This window comes from Leucoraja erinacea, chromosome 20, assembly GCF_028641065.1.
Source record: "Leucoraja erinacea ecotype New England chromosome 20, Leri_hhj_1, whole genome shotgun sequence".
Taxonomy (NCBI): Eukaryota; Metazoa; Chordata; class Chondrichthyes; order Rajiformes; family Rajidae; genus Leucoraja; species Leucoraja erinaceus.
In genome coordinates, this window is record NC_073396.1 from 13,395,914 (window position 1) to 13,423,633 (window position 27,720).

At 44.2% G+C, this 27,720-nt stretch overlaps 1 protein-coding gene across 1 annotated transcript; it reads right to left on the minus strand.

Moving 5' to 3' along the window:
- Positions 1-766: 766 nt before the first annotated feature.
- On the minus strand, positions 767-25,680 carry piga (phosphatidylinositol glycan anchor biosynthesis, class A). The gene is given in 7 exon segments (XM_055651904.1): positions 767-1,274; positions 2,073-2,279; positions 3,865-3,997; positions 5,449-5,581; positions 7,218-7,527; positions 7,529-8,116; positions 25,549-25,680. Coding segments are annotated over 7 exon segments (1,824 nt in total). The 3' UTR covers positions 767-953.
- Between the last annotated feature and the right edge of the window lie 2,040 nt (positions 25,681-27,720).

Sequence of the window (27,720 nt, forward strand, 5' to 3'; positions counted from 1 at the left end):
GGCTTAATGTGTTGATTTATTGCTTAAAATTAAAAAGATTTGAAGAAGAAAAATGGATACTGATCCCTATTATGAAAAATCCCTTATTCTGCTATAAATCCAAATTAGCCAATGACTTCAATGTGAATGGCACAATGCTGTATTTTACAGGTATCCAATTTAGCCTAAGTTAATTGATTACATTAAAACTAGTTTATTAACGTTGAATTCACCAATTTCAAGTAAAATGCCTGACACTCCTCTTCTCTTTCCCCACCCCGATGTGCACACATTTCTCCCACCATGCCATCACCCTGTTCCTTTCCCCTGTTTTTTATGCTCATCTCTTCCACCCCTCCCTAATCTGAACCTATTTCCTTCCTTCCCCTCTTCCTTGTCCTTTTCCACCCATATCCCTCCCACTGGCTTTACATTTCACTCCTCTGCTTCTTTCCTTATTTAAGACTCTCTCCCACTCACACCTTCCTTTTACAGCTTTCTGCCCCTAACCATCAATCTGAAGAACGGTCCGGACCCAAAATGCCATCTATCCATTTCCCTCCACAGATGCCGCTGAGTTCCTCCAGCACTTTTTTGTTGCTCAAGATTCCATCATCTCAAGAATCAAGTGTTTAATTGTTATAAGCACCAAGGATGGAACCATGAAATTCCTTCTTTCTGCATCGGCAGTTTCTTGTTTCTCCAACAATTTGTATTTTGCATAATATTTTCCCTATTTTACAGCATGTGCGACCAATTAGTACAAAGTAAATAACCAAAGTTTCAAAGCTTTTTGGGAAGCTGTAATTATTATACCAATATAGAAATATTGTCAATTACATTATTTTGTTTAAATCCCTGGCGTATAACAAATCTGCACGATTTCTGTGTAGCTGAAGTTTAGAATGGCGACTTCTGCAACAGGAAACTAAACTGATACGTTGTCAAACAAAACAAAAGCTGCCAAAAACAATTTATGATCCAGTCGAGTCCAAATCCCTAGCAGCATCAACTTGTACTTTGCGATTGCTTCTTTCAGTATGAGGTAGAGCTTTCTTATGTTTTTCAATTGTTGCAAGTTCTTGTTGTTTCCAAGCTCCATTCACACCTGTGGCATCAACAGCAATGTCAATCATGTCATCTGGAACTAACCATCTCAAGACCAACAAGAAAAAGAAGTCCAAAACAGCAACTAAAGCAAAAATACAGCCAGCCACAGGACCACAGTGGGTTATTAATCTGTACAGTCGTTGGTTCATTGGCAACACCGCTTCTTTAGCCACTCGGTCATAAACCTAAAACAAAATCACAAGGAATAAGATTAGAAGCAACCAGTTACGTATTAGTGCTGCATCTGGGATCATTGCCTTCAAAGCAAGAGAGGGACAAAGTACAGCAAATGGTAAATCAGTGTTTATTTTAAGAACATGAGAATATATGGGTAAGAAAATCTTCTTGAAATTAGAGTTTGGTGAGATCTTGTGAGTAGTTTTGTTGCCCTCACCCCAGGATGAATATACTTAGTTTGAGAGCATCCAACCAAGGTTCACCAGATTATTACCAAAATCCTATCCTAAAAGGAACAACCCATGTAGAAAGCGCCTGAATTTTCTGAGGGAGGGAGAAGCGATGTAATCAAAACATACACACTTAGATGGACTAACAGGGTAGATGCCACATGGATCCTTCACCAAGCTGGAGAGTCTAAACTAAGAATCAATCTGACAGGAGATATTACGGGAGCCTAGCACAAGACAATGACGCAGAGGTAAAAGATAAGCTCTAATCGTACCGAATGGTGGAGCATGCTTGAAGGGCTGAACTGCCCATACCTGTTTCTACTTCATAGGATACTGTGATTTAAACTTACTTACTTTGGTTTATGTCTTATTTTATAAGAATTTAATGGATAATGGATAATTAACAGATATTGGTGCTCTTTTGCATCATTGCACCAAAGATAGGTTTCCTGGTTTTAATTCTGCATACTTTACAAAATAATTTAACATCTCAATGGCACATCATAATATATAGTTTCATTCAGACACACTGTATGCTAAGGTTAAATGATTTACTTTACAGGAAGTATGCACCTTTTCAGTACGCTCAGCCACATTTCTCCATGTGTACAAGTTCTTCACTCTGTTGTGGATTGTTTCCGTTGGTGGCAGTGAACCCAGTCGTAGGCGAGTAATGGCAATTTCCAATCCTTCACACAAGGACTTCACAGTGGGCTCACATAATATGATAAGATCCTCAGGTAGAACCTCTGGCACCCCACCAACCTTTGTACTGACAACCTGTTATAAAAGAAGAGAACAACCTAGTTTTGAAATTAAGGCATGAAGAAAAATACAAATATAGATTAATTGTAAACGTATAAATAAAACAAATAACAGCATTCACTGGAGATACCAGTTCAATATGGGATTGGTGGACAATGCATGCAAAAGGGGGAATAATTCAGTAACCATCACCATCCAAAGGCTAATCTGGTCTAAGTGACTCCGTGGTGCTCTTTAATAACACCAGCAGACTGGTGCAGAAGGCGGCAATGGTATTAATCAAGCAAAAGCCTCTTATTGTTATATTGTGAATCAAATTCTACCAGTAAACCTCCAGTCTTTACCGCATTCCCAGAGCAGATCTTATCCAACAGCATTTCAGATAGCAAAAATAGGAGCATGATAAAGAACAGTGAAGGGACAGGGGAGAGAAGGGGGAACTGCTCTAAGGCGCCTCAAGATACTGCGGGGCTTCACAAAAATACAGTGCCTTCCACAATGTTTGGGACAAATCCCATTATTTATTTATTTGCCTCTGTACTCCACAATTTGAGATTTGTAATAGAAAAAAAATCACGTGGTTAAAGTGCACATTGTCAGATTTTAATGAATGCCAGTTTTATACATTTTGGTTTCACCATGTAGAAATTACAGCAGTGTTTAGACAGAGGAAAATAAATAAATGATGGGTCTTTCTCCCAAACATTAAGGAGGGCACTGCATTGCTGGGAGTGGAGGGCTTGAATTATAAGGAGGCCGGATGGGCTGGGGCTTTTTTGCGTGGAGCGTAGGAGGCTGAAGGGTGACGTTATAAAGGTGTATAAAATCACGAGGGGCCGAGATAGTTAATGATTACAGTCTTTTTCCTGCAGAAAGAAAGTCTAAAATTAGGGAGTATAGATTCAAAGAGAGATGGAATAGATTTAAAGGGCACCTGAGGGGCAACGATTTCTCGAGGGTTGAGGATGTGGAACAAGCGGCCAGAGGAAGTAGTAGAGGCAGGTACAATTATAACAATTAGATAAGCACATGGATAGGAAAGGTTCAGAGAGATATAGGCCAAATACAGACAAGTGGGACTAACTCGGGTTAGGTAACTTGGTCAGCATGGATGAGTTGTTTGCATGCTGTATAATCTAAAAATGCAGACTAGATAATGCCACATAATTTCCTGTCAACAATGGCAAGAAATCTCCCTGCTGAATACCCCATGCTCCTCTCCCCATTTGCAGAATCAGAATTTCTGCTGAGGGTCTTCAAAGCCCAACACCAACTGTGGCTCTCAAGCATTTCTACATGAATGGACAAAACTACTCTGTGGGTTTGCTGATTTTAGCCCACTCTGTTGACTGAGGGGCTGATAAGTGAAGGAAATAATTTAATAATTTCAATTGTATAGACATAAATGTAAATGTTAATACTGATCTTTCTGGTAGCATTAATTCTTCCATTCACCTTTAATAAATGTATTCAATTATTAATAAAGCACAGGAAATTTTGATTGAGAAGATTATTTTCAAATTCACGATAATGTGAATTCTATTGTTTACCATATCTGACCTAGAATTTCTATAGAGCGGAAAATTCAGAATAGCTTTACCTGAAGACCACAACTTGCTCCTTCCACTATTGCCATACAAAAAGCTTCAGTCAGAGAAGTGTTGAGAAAAATGTGACCCTGCACCAAAACATCTCTCACATCTTTATGCTCAAGGGCACCTAGAAGTCGAACTCTGTAAAAAGAGCAAACCATTATAAAGTTAAAGCAAAGATAAATACATACTTAATAAGTAACATAAAGTATTGCAGATGAATCGCATTAAATTGAGCAACATGTCTAGCTTTAATATAGGATTCAAGATAGGATTTTAGTGTCAGACTTACACAGCATGAAAAAAGGCTCTTGTCCATACTGACCTAGTTGCCTCTCTGAGCTGGTCCTATTTGCTCCTCAACTTTACCTATCCATATACCTGTCCAAATGTATTTTAAATGTTGCAATTGCACTTGCTTCTACTACAGCTCATTCCACTTATCTACCACTCTCTGAGTGAAAAGTTTTATTCTCTGTCTGCTGCATGGTAAAGCATCAATTTATGCTCGAGATATCATGTAGTACTGGTTTCTAGATATAAATCACCCCAATACTATAATCAGCTGTCGTTTTGATCAATTTCATTTTTTGTTCTCGAAGGAGGCCTGATTGGGTGCTGGTCTCAAGGTAGCCATGTTTTAACCGCCAAATTGTAGCACAATTTCTCAGTACGAATGTTACAGCAAACCAGCAAGGATTTAAAAAAAAAATTCTAAAAGACTTTCTCTATAATTATAAAACTCTGATCTTGGATGTGGATTTATTTATTTGTGTATTTGTTTGCTAGTCTGTGATTCACATCTCCTCGAAAACACGATGCGCTAACGGTGACATTTTTACATATTCCGAAAGATATTTACGCCATGATGTAAAAAATCGCCTTATCTGAAAATTTGATTCATTATTTCTTGAGTTATTTATTAAAATTGTTCACCAATCTGAAATATTTTTTAAAGTTAACGAGCTGATGCCATCACAATGGCTCTTCTCCTCGTGGCCCGCTGCGCACTGTTTTCCACACTTGTGCCTCGGCCCGAGATTCCCGAGAGCTGCCGAGAGCTTTGGTCGAAGCACACTCGCGCCTCGGTTCGGGTTTTCCCGAGAGCATCCGAGAGCTGCCGAGAGGAGCGGCCCGCTGCACACTGTTTCCCACGCTAGCGCATCGGCGTGGGTTTCCCGAAAGCTGCCAAGGAGCGCCTGAGAGCTTTAGTAGAAGCACGCTCGCGCCAACCCCCTCCTCTCTCCACCCCCTCTCTCTCCCCCCCCCCCTCCCTCCCCTCCTTTCCCCCCCCCCTCCCCCCCACATACCAAAAACTTGCACGTTTGTAGGTTAATTACCGTTTTAAATTGTCCCTAGTGTGTAGGATAGAACTTGTGTACGGTGATTATTGGTCGGCATGGACTTCGTGGGCCGAGGAGCCTGTTTCCACACTATCTCTAAACTAATACTAAGCATGCAGTATATAAACAGCATGTAATGTCTGGTAATTCAAAATTACTTATAAATTAAACCAACATTTATGACGAAGACCAACAAATACTTCTGTTTCCTATCTCATAAGGGAAGTAAGTTTGACAATGTCTCATTACCTGTCATGAAGTTGGTACTTTTCCCGAACTTCCTCTAATACTATTCGTTTAGGTCCTTCACCACCAATGAGAAAGTGTAAATCCAGATATTTAAGGCACAATTCAGGAATTATCCCAGCAAGTAAATCAATTCCTAAATGTGTATTAACAAATATTAACATGAGCAAATAAAAAAAATATAAAGCTCAAACCTAAAACAATAAATTCAATTCAATTCAATATAACCTGGTGTGTTCTCATACATTTGTCAGTATAGTACATAGAAGATTCTCCAAATCAGAACATTCATAATCTGCTTTTCTTTTGGAATTAAAACGTGATTTAAAATAAAATAAAATAAATAATAAATGCAAGTCTTAAACAATATAATGCAGCACTTGAGTGATAACATTGTTATCCATTAAATGGACATTTTAAAATTACACAAAACAACATACTTTACATGAGTGTAATCAGGCTAAAGCAAGATGAAATGGAAGGCCTTGCATATTACCAGAGAGTATTTCTTTTAACATTATCCGTCAAAATTGGTTGAAGAATATCTTCGAAAAGGAGAGGGTGAAATAAAAACAAAAAGTAGTGTATAGTGCCCTCCATAATGTTTGGGACAAAGACCCATCATTTATTTATTTGCCTCTTTACCCCACAATGTAATAGAAAAAAAAAAAATCACATGTGGTTAAATTGCACATTGTCTGATATTATTAAAGGTTTTTTTTTTACATTTTGGTTTCACCATGTAGAAATTACAGCTATGTTTATGCATAGTCCCCCCCATTTCAGGGCTCCATAATGTTTGGCACACGTGGCTTCACAAGTGGTTGTAATTGCTCAGGTATGTTTAAAAGCCTCCTTAATGCAGGTATAAGAGACCAAAGTTTTGCCAATTAAAGTCAAAGAAGCCCTTATGAGACTGAGAAACAAGAATAATACTGTTAGAGACATCCACCAAACCTCAGGCTTACCAAAATCAAATGTTTGGAACATCATTAAGAAGAAAGAGAGCACTGGGAAGCTTATTAATCGCAAAGGGACTGACAGGCCAAGGAAGAACTCCACAGCTGATAGAAGAATTCTCTCTATAATAAAGAAAAATCCCCAAACACCTGTCTGACAGATCAGAAACACTCTTCAGGAGTCAGGTGTGGATTTGCCAATGACTACTGTTTGCAGAAGACTTCATGAACAGAAATACAGAGGCTTCACTGCAATTTGCAAACCACCGGTTAGTTGCAAAAGTAGGATGGCCAGATTACAGTTTGCCAAGAAGTACTTAAAAGAGCAACCACAGTTCTGGAGAAAGGTCTTGTGGACAGATGAGACGAAGATTAACTTATATCAGAGTGATGGCAAGAGCAAAGTATGGAGGAGAGAAGGAACTGCCCAAGATCCAAAGCATACCACATCATCTGTGAAACACAGTGGTGGGGGTGTTATGGCCTGGGCATGTATGCCTGCTGAAGGTACTGGCTCACTTATCTTCATTGATGATACAACTGGTGATGGTGGTAGCATAATGAATTCTGAAGTGTATAGACACATCCTATGGGCTCAAGTTCAAACAAATGCCTCAAAACTCATTGGCCGGCGGTTCATTCTACAGCAAGACAATGATCCCAAACATACGGCTAAAACACCAAAGGAGTTTTTCCAAAGCTAAAAAATGGTCAATTCTTGAGTGGCCGTCAATCACCGGATCTGAACCCAATTGAGCATGCCTTTTATATTCTGAAGAGAAAACTGAAGAGGACTAGTCCCCAAAACCGTACCTTTCCTGTACACCAGCCTGCTGACCACCACCACGGTGACAGCGCCCGGCTCGGCCCGGCGAGGCTCGGGGATGAAGTCGGTCGGGTCGACGGCATTGGGGATGACAGAGACGCAGTCGGGGCAGAGCGCCGCCCGCAGCACGGTGTTCTCCTTGCTGGTGTAGGAGACGCAGACGACGTGGTTGGCATCGCACAGCGACACAGTGAGCAGCTTGTTGGTCAGCACCGAGCTGAGGTCGGCGAAGCCGAAGAGCGAGTGGTCGGTGAAGACGGTGCGCACCCCCAGCGCGCGCGCGTGCCAGAGCGCGTCCGTGGGCCATGGCCGAGAACGAGCTGTGCGCGTGCACGACGCTGACGCGCTCGCGCACCAGCACGCAGCGCACGAGCGGCAGGCTGTGGAAGAGGGTGGTGGCCGTCGACTGGTTGTACATGACCCGCAGCGGCAGGTAGTAGACCTTGAGTCCGTGGGGCAGGTAGCGCACGCCGCGCCGCTCGCCGTACGCGTGGGTCAGCACGATCACCTTGTGGCCGCGCTCGATCAGACACTGCGACAGCTGGTAGATGTGGCTCTCCACCCCGCCCATGTTGGGGTAGAAGAAGTCCGACACCATGCACACACGGTGCTTGCGGCCGAGCGCCAGGAGGGCCGAGCGAGCCGCCGCTGCTGCTGCTGTTGCCGCCGGTGGTGGTGATGATGATGATGGCGAGAGATCGCCGCCCTGTCCCGAGTCGCCATCGCCATCGCCCGCCGGACGCGCGGCCATTCGGCAGGCCGGCCCGGAAGCGGTGGTGGGCTGCGGAAGCGGGCCTGAGCACGTGACCGACTCGGCGCTGCTCGACCCCGGTCGCCAGGCAACCGCAGGCCCCAGCTCCGGTCGCCGCCCTTCCCAGCAAAGATCCTATAGGATCTTTGCTTCCCAGAGAATCTTTGCTGGGAATCCTATAGGATCTTTGCTTCCCAGAGGATCTTTGCTGGGAATCCTATAGGATCTTTGCTTCCCAGAGGATCTTTGCTGGGAATCCTATAGGATCTTTCCTTCCCAGAGGCTCATGTAGAGGGAATGGAGCAGTGAAAGGTCAGACACAGCAACCTGCCTGCCTGTGCTCATTTCTTGCCACTGTGTTTACACTGATGTGCTCACTGTCACACACAACCCTTAAATTATCCAGGTTCAGCACATTATTATGTTACTTGACCAGTAAAGTCCTCCCTCCACCCTCTCCAGTTTATATTCCATTTGGAATTTGTTGGAGGACCAAGAAACCAAGACAGGTGCAACGTTTACATATAATATAACAACGGTACAGCTACATAAAATACTGAAGTGACTCGGAAAATGCAATTCATGTATTCCAGACAAATTAGGATATTTCGAGTATTCAAAAATTACTACTTTTAATTTGAGGTTTCTATTTTAATTTGTACAGTCTTGATATATTCGGCATTGAAATAAGATAAACTTGCATATCTTAGAATCTTAACTGAGCACATTGAAATTGTTATGGATTCTTTTCACACTTAATGAATTAGGTAATTCATGTTGTTTTACATCCAAACATCTGAGTTACATTTTGCATAGCAGAGTTCCAAAAGCACAACTGAGGTTAATAAATATCCACATTAGATATCCACATCCAGTGATGAATATTGTTCAGCACACCTAAGGAACCACACCCAGCGTGTTTTGAGATTTATTGGAACAAATAGAAAGGGGCAGAATATACGTTCTCCTGCAACTGCAGGAGATGCACCACCTGTCTCTATACCTCCCTCAAATCCATCCAGGGATCCTGACAGTCCTTTCAGGTTAGGCAGAGGTTCACTTACACCTCCTCCAACCTCATCTACTGTACCCAGTGTTCAAGATGTGGACTCTTATACATCGGCGAGACCAAACGTAAACTGGGTGAACGTTTTGCTGAACACCTTCGTCCAGTCCGCCTGAACCTACCTGATTTCCCGGTTGCCAAACACTTTAATTCCCCTTCCCATACAGACCTTTCTGTCCTAAGCCTCCTCCAGTGAGGCTAATCACAAATTGGAGGAACAGCATCTCATATTTTGCTTGGGCAGCTTACCACCCAGGGGTATAAATATTGATTTTGCTAACTTCAAGTAACCCCTGCACTCCCTCTCCCTCGATCCCTTCCCCACCCAAACAGCAAACAATGGCCTGTTTCCTTTATCATTGTTACTTTTTTGCATATCTTTCATTCATGTTCTGTATCTCTCTATATCTCTTGTTTCCCTTTCTCCTGACATGTCTGAGGAAGGGCCTCGACCCGAAACGTCACCCATTCCTTCTCTCCAGAGATGCTGCCTATCCCACTGTTACTCCAGGATTTTGTGTCTACGGCAGAATTAAATGTCTCTTACACATGGAAACAGGCTCTTCAGCCCAACATGTCCATGCCAACCAAGATGCCCCATCTGCCCATGTCGGACAAAATCCCTCAAATCTGTATCTTGTAGTTACCGATTTGTCTGCCAATGGAACATTTCTCTGGCAGCATCGAGGGTCTCCACAATTTACAAAGATACACAAATACAATTACAATCACAATAATACTTTATTAGCCAAGTATGTTTTGCAACATGTGAGGAATTTCATTTGCCAAGTCAGTCATACAAATAAAAAGCCACGGAACACACAAAACACATTTTAACATAAACATCCATCACAGTGACTCCTCCACATTCCTCACTGCGATGGATAGCAAAAAAAAGATCATTCCCTTCCCATAGCTCTCCCGCGCCCTCCCTTGACAGGACGATCTTAGCCTGCGGCGTTTGGGCCCACCTCGTCGAGGCAATCAGTTCCTGTATCGGGGGGATGTCAGCTCCCCTGCACTGGTTGATTGTACCCTGCGTTGGGGCTGGTCAAACCTTTTGCGACATTGGAGCTCCCGACATCCACGGCCTCTCCCGAGACTGCGAGCTCCCGATGTAAAGTCCGCAGGCCGCAGTTGGAGTGATCCCAGGCAATGGATCGACTCTGATGTAAGTCCACACCCCGCAGTGGGACCCAAGGTCAGTCCGAGGAGGCCTCCAGCTCATTGGATGGTAGACCGCAGAGCGACCGGAGAATGCGATCTGAAAATCAAGCGCATCTCCGGCAAAGTAAGAAACGGGAAAAAAAGTTTCCCCTCCCCCTCCCCCCACATAAAACAAACCAGAGAACATTTACACAGACTTTTAATACTAAAAAAAAAGACGAAATAACAAACAGACTCTCTTTTGAATGCTTTCAGTGAATTGGCCTCCACTGCCTTCTGAGACAGAGAATTCCACAAATTCACAGCTCTGTGTGGAAAAGTTCCTCATCTCAGTTCTAAATGGCCTACCCCTTATTCTTAAACGATGACCCTTGGATTTGGACTCCCCCAACATCGGGAACGTGTTTCCTGCATCTATTATAGTGGCCATTTGCCTTGTTTTGTGTGTCATTCATTATTTCATGTGTCTTTAAATTTTAGACTGCCCGTTATATTGTGGGTGGGATTTATGATGTATTTTAGGGCATGTTTGGAGCTAAGTTTCTTGTACTGAAGCTTAGTTTTTAGTTTAGTTTGGGACTTGCATGAGGAAGGCAATCTGAGGAAGGCAATCTGCATGAGGAGACCATGCGAAGCATAACGGAGACATGAGGAGTTTTCTAACCTTCAAAGCGATATGCTGGGGGTTAAAGAAGATTATAGTATACGAGTCGGAAGAAGGTTGGATGTATACCTTATTGCTTTTCATCAAAAATAAAGAATCCATTAATCAAAAGACTGTGTTATGAAGATTTATCTGTGAAGAAGCTCTGAAGGTCCCCGACGGAAAGCTCACATGTGTATTACAACATTCTCCTTAATCATGTAGTCCACTTAGTGGCTAGAGGGAGTAATCTCTTGAACGATATAAAAATCTGCTGCTACATCTATCGTGTCCAATCCCTTAATAATTTTACATGTTTCTATAAGATCCTCTCACATCCTTCTAAATTCCAGTGAATACAAGCCCAGTCGCTCCATTCTTTCATCACATGACAGTCCCGCCATCCCGGGAATTAACCTCGTGAACCTACGCTGCTGCACTCCCTCAATAGCAAGAATTTCCTTCCTCAAATTAGGAGACCAAAACTGCATATAATACTCCAGGTATGGTCTTAACAGGGCCACGAACAACTGCAGAAGAAGCTCTTTGCTCCTAGACTCAACTCCTCTTGTTATGAAGTCCAACATGCCATTAGCTTTCTTCACTGCCTGTTGTACCTGCATGCTTACTTTCAGTGATTGATGTACTAGGACACCAGGCTGCATTGTTCTTCCCCGTTTAGAGCACATGTCAAATCACATGTGAACCCCATCTGTGCTTCAGAGAATTCTCAACTCTAAAGATCAAGCTCCTCACCCCAAGAACCATTTTATTAAACGCCTGTAGCTCTGAAATTCGGATGTTAATAGTAACACTGAAGGAAAACATAATTTGCATGGGTCGCATCTCTAAAGTGCGGCAGTGGGGACAAAAGAAACTGCAGATGCTGGATTTTTTGTGCAAAACACAAAGTGCTGGAAAAGCTCGGCGGGTCAGACAGCATCTGTGGAGGGAGATGGGCAGTCAACATTTCAGGCCGGGACCCTTCTTCGGTCTGAAGATGCTGCCTGACCCTCCGTGTTCCTTCAGCGCCTTTCAGTGCTGCAACCAATGTTAAATGTTCGGCCTTCTCCTTTTCATATGGGAATACAACAGTGTAGTTCATCTCAAACGAACCGGGTCCCGGGCATTGCAGTTGCAACATAACCGAGAGAGAGACTGCATTCCCCGCAGTGTTCACGCAGTGTTCAGCAGGTGTCTCTCAGCCAGACAACAGGTGGAACAAGTGTCTGATCAAAACAAGTAAAATCCCTCCAGCTGCTCGCTATTTACTGGATTTCAATGCTCTGAAACATGTTCAGTGTGGTCTTCGAGAATACAGCTGCAACACCCAAACAGAGCGGCTCGCTGTCTGTTGGGAAGGGGCAACAGTGGTTTGTTACCACACTAGCCAGAGCTGGCAGTTCTGGGTTCAGTTCTCTGTTATATTTACTTCCCACCTGATGTTGCATTGGAAATCGTTCAATTGCCTCTGTACAGGACATGGCTCCCTCTTAGCCACGGGACTGGTGGAAATCAAGCATCACATTTTTGGTCAGATGATGGGTCAACTGTAAGATAATAATAAGACCTTATTCATTAATACCAGTCCATTTAGGACTGAGATGAGGAAAAAACATTTTCCTCACCCAGTGAGTTGTGAATCTGTGGAATTATCTGCTACAAAGGCCGTGGAGGTCAATTCACTGGATGTTTTCAAGAGTTAGATATAACTCTTAGGGCTAACGGAATCAAGGGATATGGGGAGAAAGCGGGAATGGTACTGATTTTGGATGATCAGCCATGATGATATTGAATGGTGGTGCTAGCTCGAATGGCCGAATGGCCTACTCCTGCATCTATTTTCTGTGTTTCTATGGTTCATGTTCCAAAGCACCCTGTTTCAGTGGTGTGCTTTGAAAGTGTAAAGGACGGTCATTGGTCCAAAGTGAAGTGCCGGCAGCCTGTACTCAGTACGCCCCTATAAAAAGTAGTGTGGCAGTGACTAGATCATCTGCGTTAGCCATGTTGACTGGAATAACATTTACCAGGAAAGGAAACAACAGGGCTTTGTTCTTATAATGTGGGGTTTCTGTTAATACTACGTCAATGTGGAATTTGCACATTCTCCCTGTGACTGCATGGGTTTCCACCAGAGCTCCCGTTTCCTCCCACATCACAAAGACGTGTAGGTTTGTAGATTAATTGGCCTCTGTAAATTGTCCCTAGCGTGTAGGGAATGGGTGCGAAACTGGTGATCGATGGTCACTATGGACTCGGTGGGCTGAAGTTTGTGTGACTGCATGTTTCCATGCAGTCACACAAAATAAACTGCACCTAAGCATTAGACAATTTGTTTTGTGTTCCCGAGTCCTCGGTTCGTAGTGCTTGGACCAAATTAATCAAAACCCCCTCTGTACCGATAGTACAGTTTCTGCACTGCTGACGATAGACAATAGACAATTTGTTGCAGGAGTAGGCCATTCAGCCCTTCGAGCCAGCATCACCATTCACTGTGATCATGGCTGATCATCCACTATCAGTACTCCGTTCCTGCCTTCTCCCCATATCCCTTGACTCCACTATCTTTAAGAGCTCTATCCAACTCTCTCTTGAAAGCATCCAGAGAATTGACCTTCACTGCCTTCTGAGGCAGAGATTTCCACAGATTCACAACCCTCTGTGTGAAAAAGTTTTTTCTCTTCTCCGTTCTAAATGGCTTACCCCTTATTCTTAAACTGTGGCCCCTGGCTCTAGACTCCCCCAACACCGGAAACATGTTTCCTGCCTGTAACGTGTCCAAATCCTTAATAATCTTATGTTTGAATGTTTTCCTGTCATCCTTCTAAATTCCAGAGTATACAAGCCCAGCTGCTCCATTCTATCCACATATGACAGTCCTGCCATCCCAGGAATTAACCTGAGGTTCCAAACCACTGCACACAACTGTATCAGAATCTGCTGAAATTAACATAGCTAGGTGCTGTTCCCGACTTCCTTTCTCAGCACTAGAGGGCAGCATTTAGCCATGCTTGTCCAGTCTCAATCCATCTAAATTTTTCCATCAAGTGCTGGAGTAACTCAGCGGGTCGGGCAGCATCTCTGGAGAACATAGATAGGTAATGTCTCAAGGCGGGATCCGTCTTCAGACTGATTGTAGTGAGGTGAAGCGAACAAAGCAGGAAGAGGGGAGGGGTAGGACAAAGCCTGGCAGATAATCGGTGGAAACATAGAACTGCAGGTGCTGGTTTATACCAAATATAGACACAAAATGCTGGAGTAACTCAGCAGGAGTAACACAGCATTTCTCAAGAAAACGGACGAGGGACGTTTCGGGTCGGGACCCTTTCCAGCTTGAAGAAGGGTCCCGACCTGAGACGTCACCCTTCCTTTTTCTCGAGAGATGTTGCCTGACCCACTGAGTTACTCCAGCATTTTGTGTCCATCTTAGGTACCTATGCCAGAGAAATAGGATACGGTTAATGGTTTTTTTTTGATAGGCGGATGGTTGGACAAAAGCCAGGGATGAAAGGACAGAAAGTTTAAAGATTGAAGAGTTGCGAATTGTGAAGCTAGATGAAGGATTGTATGTGGAAAGGGAGGGTGAGGGGAGAAATAGGTACGAGTCCAGATGGGGCACATGAGGGGGAGGGGGAAGAGGAGTGGGAAGTGGTGGGGGAAGAAGGGGAAGGGGGGAGGTTACCTAAAATTGGAGAATTCAATACCAAGGGGTTGTAAGCTCCAGTTTGCATGTGGCCTCACTCTGGAAATGGAGGAAGCCTAAGGAAGCCCAGAATAGTACGGTCAGCATGGGATTGGGAAGAGCAGTTAAAATTGTTGCCAACTGGGGGTTCCACTAAGCCTTGGTGCACTGAGCTCGTGTTCTGTGAAATGATCGCCGAGTCAACACTTTGTCTCGACGAATTACATGAGGCCACACTGGGAACAATGGATGCAGCAGTTGAGGTTAGAGATATAGATTGCAAAGGGACTATAATAATTGGGGAGTTTTGCTGCAACTCCACGTGAGAATACACAGGCAACTTCAACGTAGTTCAAAACCTTAAAATTAAAATAGAAATTGATCACGACTGAAACCATAACAAATTTTTTAATCTTCAGAGAAAGGGGAAGTAGCAAAGATAGAGAGTGCAGTAAGTCTTCAGTTTTTGCAGAGGGTACAGTCCTTAAAGAGAATCTAAACCATTTTACATCAATACACAAGTCACGAGTTACATTATGAACAATAAATAATTAATATATTTCAGAGAAGATGATGATGATGATGATCTAATAGGATTACTGTTCCTCAGCTAAATTATCTGGATCAACCATGGAGTCAGAAGAAGTAGAAAGGTGGTGGTGGGGGGAAGGGGTTAATGTAGTAAGTGAGGTGGTGGAAAAGAGGAGTGTGGGGGTGGAGGAGGGGAGGTGGCGGAGGGGAGTGTGGGGTGAAGGGGAGAGTGAGGTGGTGGAGGAGGAGCGGAATGTGAGGTTCTCAGCTGGACCCCGCGGTGATCAAAGCGGCTGAGCATGTGGTCTAGACGCAGCCTACAGAGGCGGAACAGCAGCGGAGAACACCGTGGCCACGCTTGGCCAGGCCAAGACTGGGAACCTTATGGCGTGCACAGCCTAAAGTTGGAGGACAACTTGTTCTATTTGATCTTAGCTGATTGTGCACAGCAGGTTGATTGCATTCGTCGAAACAGGGCGGACCATGTAAAGCTTGCAATCTCCCACCCCACTGGGAACCTGATAAAATGGTGCCGGCACCAGCACTATATGGAAAATGAATTTTACAAAGCAATATTTAATTACATATGTGACGATAAATGTCCATTGAACCATTGTACCATTGAAGCGAACGTGTGGTGGAGGAGAAGGGGAATGTGAGGTGGTGGAGCTTCATCTGCTAAAGCCACACTAACCCAACGATAATCCCTACATGATGTTTACAACCCCACAATTCTAACTGTGTGCCATTGAAACCAACTTACCTCCAATCCTCTTCCGTCAGAACACACTCCATGATCACAGTAACTGAGGCATTTAGCTTTAACATCCAAAGCTGTAAAAAGGGGCCAGAACAAAAGTCTAGGCTTGCATCTTTCCGTAGCTGATGAGTGCTTGGCCACAGAACTGGGGATATTGTTTCTTCAGAGACTATGTATGTGTGTGTGTATATACACGTGCATTTATATAATATCTGTGTGCATACCTCTGTATCAATATATATGTGTATTTTTGAGCACACAGTATGCTTGTGTATCTGTGTGTATATAGACATATGTGTGCACTTTTGTCTGTGTGTGTATGTCTGTGTGACTGTGTCCACACATCTGTGTGCATCTGTGTCTGTGTGCATTTATGTGTGTGTGAGGGAGAGAGAGAGATTACATGGACAAGCAAGTACAGATTTCCCTGAACTTTATGGGCATCCTCTGGCAGAGACCTTGCCACTATCTGCTTGTGAATTTCCACTCATGAGGCAGAACTGATGAATCAAGAGTAATGATTGGAAACAATTAGTACTTTATGGTTGTTGGAGCACATCTCTTTCATAGTGTTGGGCCAAATAGTTTTTCAAATTGTAAGTGGGCAAACTCAAGGTAAAAAATGAAACATAGAAAATAGGTGCAGGAGCCTGCACCGCCATTCAATATGATCATGGCTAATCGTCCAACTCTGTAACCTGCCTTCTCTCCATACCCCCTGATCCCTTTAGCCACAAGGGCCATATCTAACTCCCTCTTAAATATAGCCAATGAACTGACCTCAACTACATTCTGTGGCAGAATTCCAGAGATTCACCACTCTCTGGGTGAAAAATGTTTTTCTCATCTCAGTCCTAAAAGATTTCCCCTTTATCCTTAAACTGTGACCCCTTGTTGTGGACGTCCCCAACATCGGGAACAATCTTCCTGCATCTAGCCTGTCCAACCCCTTAAGAATTTTGTAAGTTTCTATAAGATCCCCCCTCAATCTTATAAATTCTAGCGAGTACAAGCCGAGTCTATCCAGTCTTTCTTCATATGAAAGTCCTGACATCCCAGGAATCAGTCTGGTGAACCTTCTCTGTACTCCCTCTATGGCAAGAATGTCCTTCCTCAGATTAGGAGACCAAAACTGTACCTAATACTCCAGGTGTGTTCTCACCAAGACCCGGTAGAACTGCTGTAGAACCTCCCTGCTCCTATACTCAAATCTTTTTGCTATGAATGCTAACATACCATTCGCTTTCTTCACTGCCTGCTGCACCTGCATGTCTACTTTCAATGACTGGTGTATCATGACACCCAGGTCTTGTTGCATCTCCCCTTTTCCCAATGGGTCACCATGAAGGGCTGGAGGAACTCAGCAGATCAGGCAGCATTTATAGAGGGAATGGACAGGTAACGTTTTGGGTTGGGACTGACAGACTGATGGACAGACTGTCTGAGAAAGCTGGAAAAGAAATGTTGAGGTGGGGCATATCTGGTAAGTGATAGGTGAGTACATGTGAGGGGGCGATTGACAGACAGGTGGAGATAGTGACAAAGATCTGAGGTGAAAAGGAGACAAAAGGGTATCAGATAAGGAAAGAGGACGAGGATTGAAATGTAAAGCTGAAGGGAGGAAAATGAGTGGAGAGGAGGGGAAAAAAGAGGGGATAAAAGGAAATATGGGATTCAGGAATAGATGAGGAAGAAAAGTAACAAGGTGTGGGAGATGCAGGGGGAAATGACCATGGACAGGGGTGGGTGTTGTAGGGGAAAGTGAGGGGGATAGGAGTGTATTACATGACAATGGAGAAATCAATGTTCACAATGTTGCATTGTAAGCCATCAAGGCAGAATATGTGGCGTCGGAAACTTTGATTATTTTCACAGGAGTGCCAGAGGCTGAGGGGAGACCTAATGTTATGATATAAAGATATAAAGTTATGAGAGTGCAGGGATAGTGTAGACTGTCAAAACCTTTTTCCTAGAGTGGAAATGTCAAAGACAAGAAGGCATGGCTTTAAGGTGAGTGGGTCAGTTTAAAGGAGATATGCAGGGCAATTTGTTACAGAGGGTGCCAGGAGCATAATGCTAGGGGTGGTGGTGGAGGCAGATATGGTAATTGTGTTTAGAGGCTTTTAGATAGGCACCTGGATAAGCAGAGACTAGGGGGATGTGGATCATGTGAAGGCAGATGAGATTAGTTGACATTGCCTAAAGTTTGGCACAGACATGTGAGTCGAAGGCCTGTTCCTGGCTGTACTTTTTTATGTTCTGTGTTCTATGAGGTGCCGTTCTGGTTCGTGTGTGACATCATTGACAATGGAGAAGGCCAAGGACAAACAGATCCGGGGAATTGGAATAGGAGTTATGGCAACATGGAACATAAGCAGGTTTTAGTGAACAGTGGGCAAATGTTCGTCAAAAAGGTTGCCTAGTCTACACTTGGTCTTGCCGATGTAACGTTGCATCCCATACCCACTTTTCTGTCCTTGACCTCCTCCATTAAAACAAGCAGACCGTACACCTTCATTACAGGAATGAGGGGAAAAGTATAGTAAGTGAGGGGAGATGGGTTTCAACTGGGTGGTAGACTGAGGAATGCAGGGAGCGAGGGGAGAATGGAATTATGTTTTGATGGGCCAACAAAAGAGTATGGAACTAGGGGGGAATAAGTAACCTGGATTGGATTAAGCATTGCAGAGAGGGAGTTAACAAAATGGGAAATTAAAGAGAAAAATATAAATGGTAATAGACCGAGGGCTTTATAATGTGGATACTGTAGGGGAAATTGGTTTGGGCTGAATGTGATATTAAAGAATGCATGACCCACTATCATCAACATTTCCTTTTACTTTCTTTGATATTCCATCCTGTCTAAAACAATTACCCTAACATAATCCACATTATAATTGGTCCATTCCAATCAAGATGGCACCTTGCCCACCTCCCCCAGATAGAAAAAATGCCCCAGGTTAATATTAAATCTTATTCTGCTCACCTTAAACATATCTCCTCTTGTTTTTGATTCCCCTCCCTTGGGTAAATACACTATTCCCCTCATGTGTGGTGGGGGGGGGGGGGCAGTGGGATTATATAAAATGGTACGTTCCAGGGCACAGATGGGGTGGGATATTAAAAGTGACATTTATGTGGTTATTGAGGGAGTCTAGAATTAGACTGGGTTGGATAGCACAGGGCACAGAGAGGGAGGGGAGAATGGGATTAGATTATTAAAATATACCAGGTGCAAGGGGAGGGGGATTAGTGCGGGTGAGATTTGAAATGAGCAGGGAGTGAGTGTAGGGCAGAAAAGAGTGTAGGAAAAAAGAGCACCCACCCTTCCCAGAGCATCAGGAGTGAACCAGTCAGCTTTTACAATAATCCGGCAGTTTTGAGGTGAGTAGATTTTTAGTTTAGAGATAGAGTGAGGGCCCATTAGCCCATCGAGTCTGCGCCGATCAATGAACACCCATACACCAGTTATAACGTCATGAGGAATAGCAGTAGGATTAGGTCATTTGGCCCTTCAAGTCTACACCATTCAATCGTGGCTGATCTACTGTATCTCTCCCTCTGAACCCCATTCTCCTGCCTTCTCCCCATAACCTCTGACACCTGTACTAATTAAGAATCTGTCTCTGCCTTAAAAATATCCACTGACTTTGCCTCCACAGCCTTCTGTGGCAAAGAATTTCACAGATTCACCAGCCTCTGACTCAAGAAATTTCTCCTCATCTCCTTCCTAAAAGAACATCCTTTAATTCTTAGGCTTATGACCTCCAGTTCTAGACTGTCCCACTAGTGGAAACATCCTCTCCACATCCAAGCCTTTAACTATTCTGTATGTTTCAATTGCCCCCCCCCCCTCCCCACCCCCTCATTCTTCTAAACTGCAGTGAGTGCAGGCCCAGTGCCGATAAATGCTTAACATCGGTTAACCTACTCATTCCTGGGATCATTCTTGTAAACCTCCTCTGGTCCCCCTCCAGTTCTATCTTACACACTAGGGACAATTTACAGAGGCCAATTAACCTACAAACCTGTATGTCTTTGGAATGTGGGAGGAAACCGGAGCAACCGAAGGAAATCCATGTGGTCACAGGGAGAACGTACAAACTCTCTGGCGCTGTAAGGCAGCAACTCTGCCACTGCGCCACTATGCCGCCCTAGTTAGCAATTCCAGTCATTAAAATTTTCATTTAAATTTAGGTTCCCTAGTTGCCATATTTTGTTTTCAAGTTTGTCTGTGGAACAAAAGTCTAGATCCTCCCCACTCAGACCAGCTCTCCTTATCCCACTGCTGCACTGGCCATCCTTGTCCCTCTCTCGGACTTGCTTCCCCTCTCATGCTGTCGCCTGCCTTGTTCAGCCCTGTTATCTGACTGTTCACTCTCCTCCTCTCAGTCACTCACTCACACACAGAGTACCTGCAGCGAACATTCTCATTGCTTGCTCTGAGACCTTCTCGGTCGAGGTATGGAAGGGATTTGAGTGATCACAAACTCCCTGGAGTTGAGTGGGGACAGTTCAGACTGAAAATGGTCATTCAGATGTGTAGAGGAAGGCAGCACTGGGTGAAATCTGGCAGGGTCACTAGGATAAAGAGTGTGCCTGGAGTCTGAATGAGGAGGGGGGTAGAACAGGGGTGCTAGAACATGGATTCCCTTAGCCCGAGCTCATGTCCCTCTTTAATAGCTTTAATTCTGTGCTGGTCTGGGAATAACTAGTGCTGCAGAAACTTTCTCCTGTCACCCGTGAGAGCTCCTGGAACAGCACCAGTGGCTGGAGCCGATCTCATTCCCTCCACAACCTATTATGCGCAGGGTCTGTAGAGATTGGGCACAAAAGCTGTATTTGGAAAAAATAATTGTGCTTAATCCCCCACAGTGTGGCAGCACACACCACTGGGCTGCCTGGTGCACAAGAACATCACCTGTGCAGGTACATGACAAGCCCCGGCCATGACATTATCTCAACCACGCCTCCTCAACATGTCCTTCATTTTAACATTTTGGAAAGGTTCCCCAGCCCCGCTCCTGGGGGTGCGGGAGAGAATTCCTGTGCCCTGCCAAGATTTATCTTTCAATCAACATCACTGTAACAGTGTGTCCTGTAAACCTGATAATTGGTTGGTTTGCTTGCCGCATTGTGTAATTGCAGATGGTCTTTTCCAGATGCAGTAGTAATCACTTTGGGGTTGTTTCTTGTTACTCTGGGAGCTCAATGGGCACTTCCCACTGGGGGTCATGCTTGTCTGTCCGAAGTGACCTTGGTGTCAGACTGTGGTCCAGTGACTTTGTTCCCTGTGAATACCGCTTTGGCTCTGCAATGTGTTGCTATTGGTATGGTTGTAGGACATGCCCATCAGGTCAGACTATACAAATGAAAAACCCCCCAGAAAAACTGAACCAGAGTGAAACAGGCAGAAATGGCCAGTTTTGATGCAGACAGAAAGAAAGAGTGGGTTAGATAAATTTGGAGAATTCAATGTTGCTTTCTGCAGGCAACAAATGGTCATGTTGCCCACTATTAAGCCCAGTATTAAAACAATAGATAATAGACAATAGACAATAGACAATAGCTTTTTTTCCCTGGAGCACGTGGGAAACTCTCTTTAACCTTTGCATCTGCAATGACATGATCTATTTCATTAACATCCTGAAATTCTTGATTTTGATGGATTTTTGGAAAAGTGGAAAAGGAACGGTCCAAGATTGATGTACCCAATGAGAGAGTAATTGGGCATTAAAAAGAAAAAAACAGGGAATCTTGTTCTGCACAGAATTGTGATCAATTTAAATGACCCGCCCTGCTTTCAAGAAAGTTTTTGTTCATAGAAGCTTATCTCTCCAGTGTTTAAGGACAAAGACCATCTGGTACAGTGTGTACAGAAATATGCACCTTGGCTACACATTACTTAATGAGTAACACAGAAGGTTAGCTCTTGTTTAATGTTCTGTAATGTTAGTTATTACAAATGCAAATAATTTACAAATAGAAAGGTTATGCAGATGTTATCAGTATATCCACAGTAGACGTGACCCACTCTAACCCCTTCACCCCTTCAATCTACTCACGAGTCGTGAATTTCCCGGCAGCTTGTTGTTACCAACCCACCTCTGATACTTGGACCATCACTATATTCCAATCCTCGCTACACTTCACACCAAGTACCCCTCCACACGTTCTAAGGGCAGAATTAGGCCATTTAGCCCATCAAGTCTACTCCGCCATTCAATCGTGGCTGATCTATCTTTCCCTCTCAACCCCATTCTGCTGCCTTCGATCCATAACCCCTGACACCATTACTAATCAAGAATCTGTCAATCTCCGCCTTAAAAATATCAATTGATGGCCTCCACAGCCGTATGTGGCAATGAATTCCACAGATTCACCACCCTCTGACTAAATAAATTCCTTCTCATCTCCTTAATAAAGGAACATCCTTTTATTCTGAGTCTATGGCCTCTGGTCCTAGACTTTTCCACTGGTGGAACCATCCTCTCCACAATCACTCTATTCACTGTCTGGTGTGGTGTTACAAAGGTGTTGAATAAGATGGACACAAAACAGGTCTGGCATCTCAAAACTGGGCATCCATAGGGAGCTGTGCACGATAATCAGCAGCAGAAGTATCCACCTTCAGAACCTGTACTTTCTTGGCCTGGCATTTCCCTGGGTCTATCTTCACTGTCAAGCTAAGGGATTAACCCTGAATCAGAGTATGGAAGTCTGCATTGGTGCTACCACCTGCACCCATGCAGAACTCACTGACTTCCTCAATTTCACAACTAATTTACATTCTGCACTCAAATTCACTTGCACCATCGCCGACATCTCCGTACGGTTTCTAGGAATCACCGTCTCCATCACAGGAGACAGACTATTGACTGACGTCTATCACAAACCCACTGACTCCCATAGCTATCTAGACAACACTTTTTCCCGCCCTGCTTCCTGTAAAGACTCTATCCCCTACTCCCAATTCCTCTGTCTATGCCCCATCTGCACCCAGGATAAGGTTTTCCATACCAGGTCATCGGAGATGTCCTCATTCTTTAGGGAACGGGGGTTCCCCTCTTCGATTATAGATGAGGCTCTCACTAGGGTCTCCTCGATATCCCGCAGCTCCGCTCTTGCTCCCCCTCTCCTCATTCTTAACAAGAACAGAGTCTCCCCTGTCCTCACCTTCCACGCCATCAGCCGCCGCATACATATAATCCAATATTTCCTCCTCCTCCAATGGGATCCCACTACTGGCCACATCTTCCCATCTCCGCCCCTTTCTCCTTTCCGCAGAGACCGTTCCCTCCGCAACTCCCCGGTCAACTTGTCCCTTCCCACCCCCTCCCCAGGTACTTTCCCCTGCAACCGCAGGAGATACAATACCTGTCCCTTTACCTCCCCCCTCGACTACATCCAAGGACACCAATAGTCTTTTCAGGTGAGGCAGAGGTTGACGCACCTCCTCCAACCTCATCTACTGTATCCGCTGTTCCAGGTGTCAACTCCTGTACATCGGCGAGATCAAGCGTAGGCTCGGCGATTGTTTCGCTGAACACCTCCGCTCAGTCTCCGCTCAGCTACCTCATCTCCCGGTGGCTCAGCACTTTAACTGCCCGTCCCATTCCCAATCTGACCTTTCTGTCCTGGGCCTCCTCCATTGTCAGAGTGAAGCCCAGTGCAAATTGGAGGAACAGCAACTCATATTTCGCTTGGGTAGCTTTCACCCCAGCGGTATGAACACTGACTTCCACAAGTTCAAGTAGCCCTTGCTTTCCCTCTCCCTCCATCCCCTCCCCCTTCCCACTTCACCCACCAGTCTTACTGTCTCCAACTACATTCTATCTCTGTCCCGCCCACTCCCCTGTCATCAGTCTGAAGAAGGGTCTCGACCCGAAATGTCACCCATTCCTTCTCTCCAGAGATGCTGCCTGTCCTGCTGAGTTACTCCATTTTGTGTCTACCTGGCAGAAGCTGGGAGTAATATCTCACCTAAAAACGATGAAGTACCAGCCTAATGGAACCACAGTTCAGGATTAGATACATATCAAACAGCAAAATCAACACGCAATAGGTCTGAAAAGGGTCTCAACCTAACATGTCACCTATCCTTTTCCTCCAGAGATGCTGGATGACCCGCAGAGGTAACCCAGCACTTTGTGTCTATCTATGCAATAGATAGAACTGTGATTTCGCAATCAATGGATCAGATCAAAGCTTCACAGTCCAACCACTTGTCATGATAGTGGTGGACAATAGAACAGCCAACAAGAGGAGGAAATTCCAGGCTTGTCAGTGTTAATGACAAGGCTGAAGCGTTCACAGCTTGTGTCCAGCCAGAAGTCCCAAATAGATGAGCTATTGTGGCAGCATAATTCCTGAGAACCACATGATCATAAGGAGCCAGTTTCCAGCCAATTTGATTCACCATATATTGTTCGGAGAAATGATTGAGAACATACTATGGGGTCAGACAAAGCCCAATTCTGCTACCTGACGATCTCCAGTAATCCAGAGCCAGTCAAGCAGTTCTGGTACAATTCCAGCACTGGCATCTGTCCAATACCAGGGAAAATTACAGATATATGTTCTGTTCACAAAATACAGGACAAATCCAATCCTTCTATCAATACTATCATGTAGAAACAAAAAAACTGTAGATGCTGGTAAATATACCAAAGGACACAAAGTGCTGGAGTAACTCAGCAGGTCAGGCAGCATCCCTGGATAATATGGATAGGTGATGTTTTGGATCAAGACCCTTCTTCAGACTCTTCAGACCAAAATCCTGAGTGTTATCATTAAACAGACTCTCTTTCTTCAGTCTGAAAAAGGGTCTCAACCCAAAACATAGTTGCGAGATGAGGGCATTGTCAGGGTGGCATAGATCTTTAATGATATTGACTGCTTTTTTTGAGGCATCTCCTCCTGTAGATCCTTTCAATGGTCCTGGAATCGACCATTTAATGTCAATGTCAATCGGGATTGGGCAATAAATACAGGCCTTGCCAGAGCTGCCCAGATCCTCCAAACTGACAAAAACGCTCAAAATGACTCCAAGTGCTCACCTGCATTTCCTCCTCCCATCTCAACTCTGGCTTCAGCCACAGAACAAGTGTAAGTGACTCACCAAAACCTCGTCTGCTTTGGCACTCTATGGGATCACTGCTGCAGTCTTTCGGCAACGCAACCTTTGCTCTGTTTTTCCAGGGAAAATCCCACACGTACCTATCCAATTATAAGCAGATAATCTATCTTTTACCAAGAAGTCTTTCAGCTGCTTCTCAAAATCCAGATTTAGCAGCAGAATTGATGACTGAGGAACTGGTGGATTAACTCAAACCAACCTTTGTGATGTAAACTTTTTTATTCAAATCCATTAGCTCTTTAATCACCAAAAGATTCTGGCATCGGTTTCTCGTACTTGATATTTCCTGTACTTGATCATTTTTACTTGATATACCCAGCCTGGGCAAAAACCCAGCTCCAATTTAAGTCTACTGACACGAGAAACTGCAGATGCTGGAATATTGCAACTTGTTCATCATTACTGAATTCTTTATCAGTCTGAAGAAGGGTCCTGACCACAAAGACGTTTGTCCACTTCCCTCCACCGACACTGGCTGACCCACTGGGTTACTCCAGTAATTGCTCCATTTTTAGACTTTCCAACCTGCTGTCTTCACCTATTCTCCATCCTTTTGCTACAGGCCTGGCTGCAATTTACCTCAGCTTCAGAAGCTAGTCCACATTCCTTCTTACCAGATTCAGGCCACCAGTCCTGGGCCTCATGTAGTGCTGACGATACAATTTTCTTGGCTTGACCCACACCTCGGCTCTGGGCTACAGGTTGCACCATCCCCAGACACGTTTGCGAATCAGCCCACTGAGGCAGGCAGATCTCCCAGAAAGGCTACCAGTGAGGGTGGGAGCCCTATGTGAATGCATCCATAAAATATTCACAAGAACATTCAGAAAATCTCCCCTCTCCACCACACGGTCAGATCACTTATGGGTTCAATCACAGAAATAGGATAGACAATAGCCCCTGAGCGAAGCACTATCTCAGCCTCCTGTCCTCAGTCTTCTTGTTTAGTTTGATGATTCAGCTTGCCTCTCACACGAGCCCAGTTTCCATGAATTATCCATGCTGATTTCCTAATTACTTCCCTTGTTTGAGGTTCCACATTCTAACCACACTGGGAGGAAGCTTTCCTCAATTTACTGTTAGATTTATCAGTTCACTGTCTTGTATTTATGAACACTAATTCACTATTTAATGGCAGGCACAAAGCACAGCTCTGCCTCCACCTTGTAAAAGCCTTAAAAGCCTCTTTAGGAGAAGACATGCAGTATGATCATTTTTTATTGGTTGGAGTAACCTAATAGTAATAGTAACCTAACATTTGTCTATGTATTTTCTGCAGTGTATTACTATATCCATTTAGACTAGACAAAAGGAACTGCAGATGCTGGAATCCTGAGCAAAACAAGCAATGTTGGATCAACTCATTGGGCAGCACAGTGGCACAGCGGTAGAGTTGCTGCTTTACAGCATCAGGGTCATGGGTTGTCTCCGGGTGCTCCGGTTTCCTCCCACATCCACAAAACCTGCAGGTTTGTAGGTTAATTGTCCTTAGTGTGTCGGATAGAACCAGTGTACGCGTGATTGCTGGTCGGCGTGGACTTGCCCTGTTTCCATGCCATATCTCTAAAGTAAACTGAACTTAGTAGCCCAGGCAACATCTGTGGAACGAATGGGCAGGCGATGGTTCTGGTTGCGATCCTTCTTCAGACTGATTATAGGAGTGGCGAGAAACTAGAACAGAGAGGTGGGGCAGGGCATAGCCTGGCAAGTGAAAGGTGGATACGGGTGAGTCGGGTTTGATTGGCAAATGGGTGGAATAAACAAGAAAAGCTAGAGGTGAAAAGAGGTGTCAGTTAAGGAAAGAAGATGAGTGAAATGTAAAGATGCTGCTTGACCCACTTAATTCATTTGAAACTTGGTGTTTATATTTTTATTTTCTCTTTATTGTTGTGCAGCATCAATTGATTTTCACATCCACTTAATCATCTTGGTCAATATAGTTTATAGTTTAGTTTAGACCATAGAAAAATAGGTGCAGGAGTAGGCCATTTGGCCCTTTGAGCCATTCAAAATGACCATGGCTGATCATCTAAAATCAGTACCCTGTTCCTGCTTTCTCCACATATTCCTTGATTCATTTAGCCCTAAGAACTAAATCTAACTCTTGAAAATATCCAGTGAATTGGCCTCCACTGCCTTCTGTGGCAGAGAATTCCACAGATTCACAACAGTCCTAAATGGTCTACCCCTAATTCCTAAACTGTGACCCCCTGGTTCTGAAACATTTTTCCTGCATCTAGCCTATCCAATCCCTTAAGAATTTTATATGTTTCTATAAGATGGCCTCTCATCCTTCTAAATTCCAGTGAATACAAGCCCAGTTGATCCATTCTTTCATCATATGTCAGTCCTGCCATCCCAGAATTAACCTGGTGAACCTATGCGGCACTCTCTCAATAGCAATGATGTCCTTCCTCAAATTAGGAGACCAAATTAGGAGACCAAAGGCACACAATACTCCAGGTGCGGTCTCACCAGGGCCCTGTACAACTGCAGTAGGACCTCCTTGCTCCTCAATTCAAATCCTCTTGAAATTAAGGCCAACATGCCATTAGCTTTCTTCACTGCCTCCTGTACCTGCATACTTACTTTCAGTGACTGATGTACAAGCACACCCAGGTCTTATTGCATCTCCCCTTTTCCTAATCTGACACCATTAGTTTAGTTTGGTTTATTATTGTCACGTGTAACAAGGTACAGTGAAAAGCTTTTTGTTGCATGCTTTCCGGTCAGTGAAAACAACACATATTT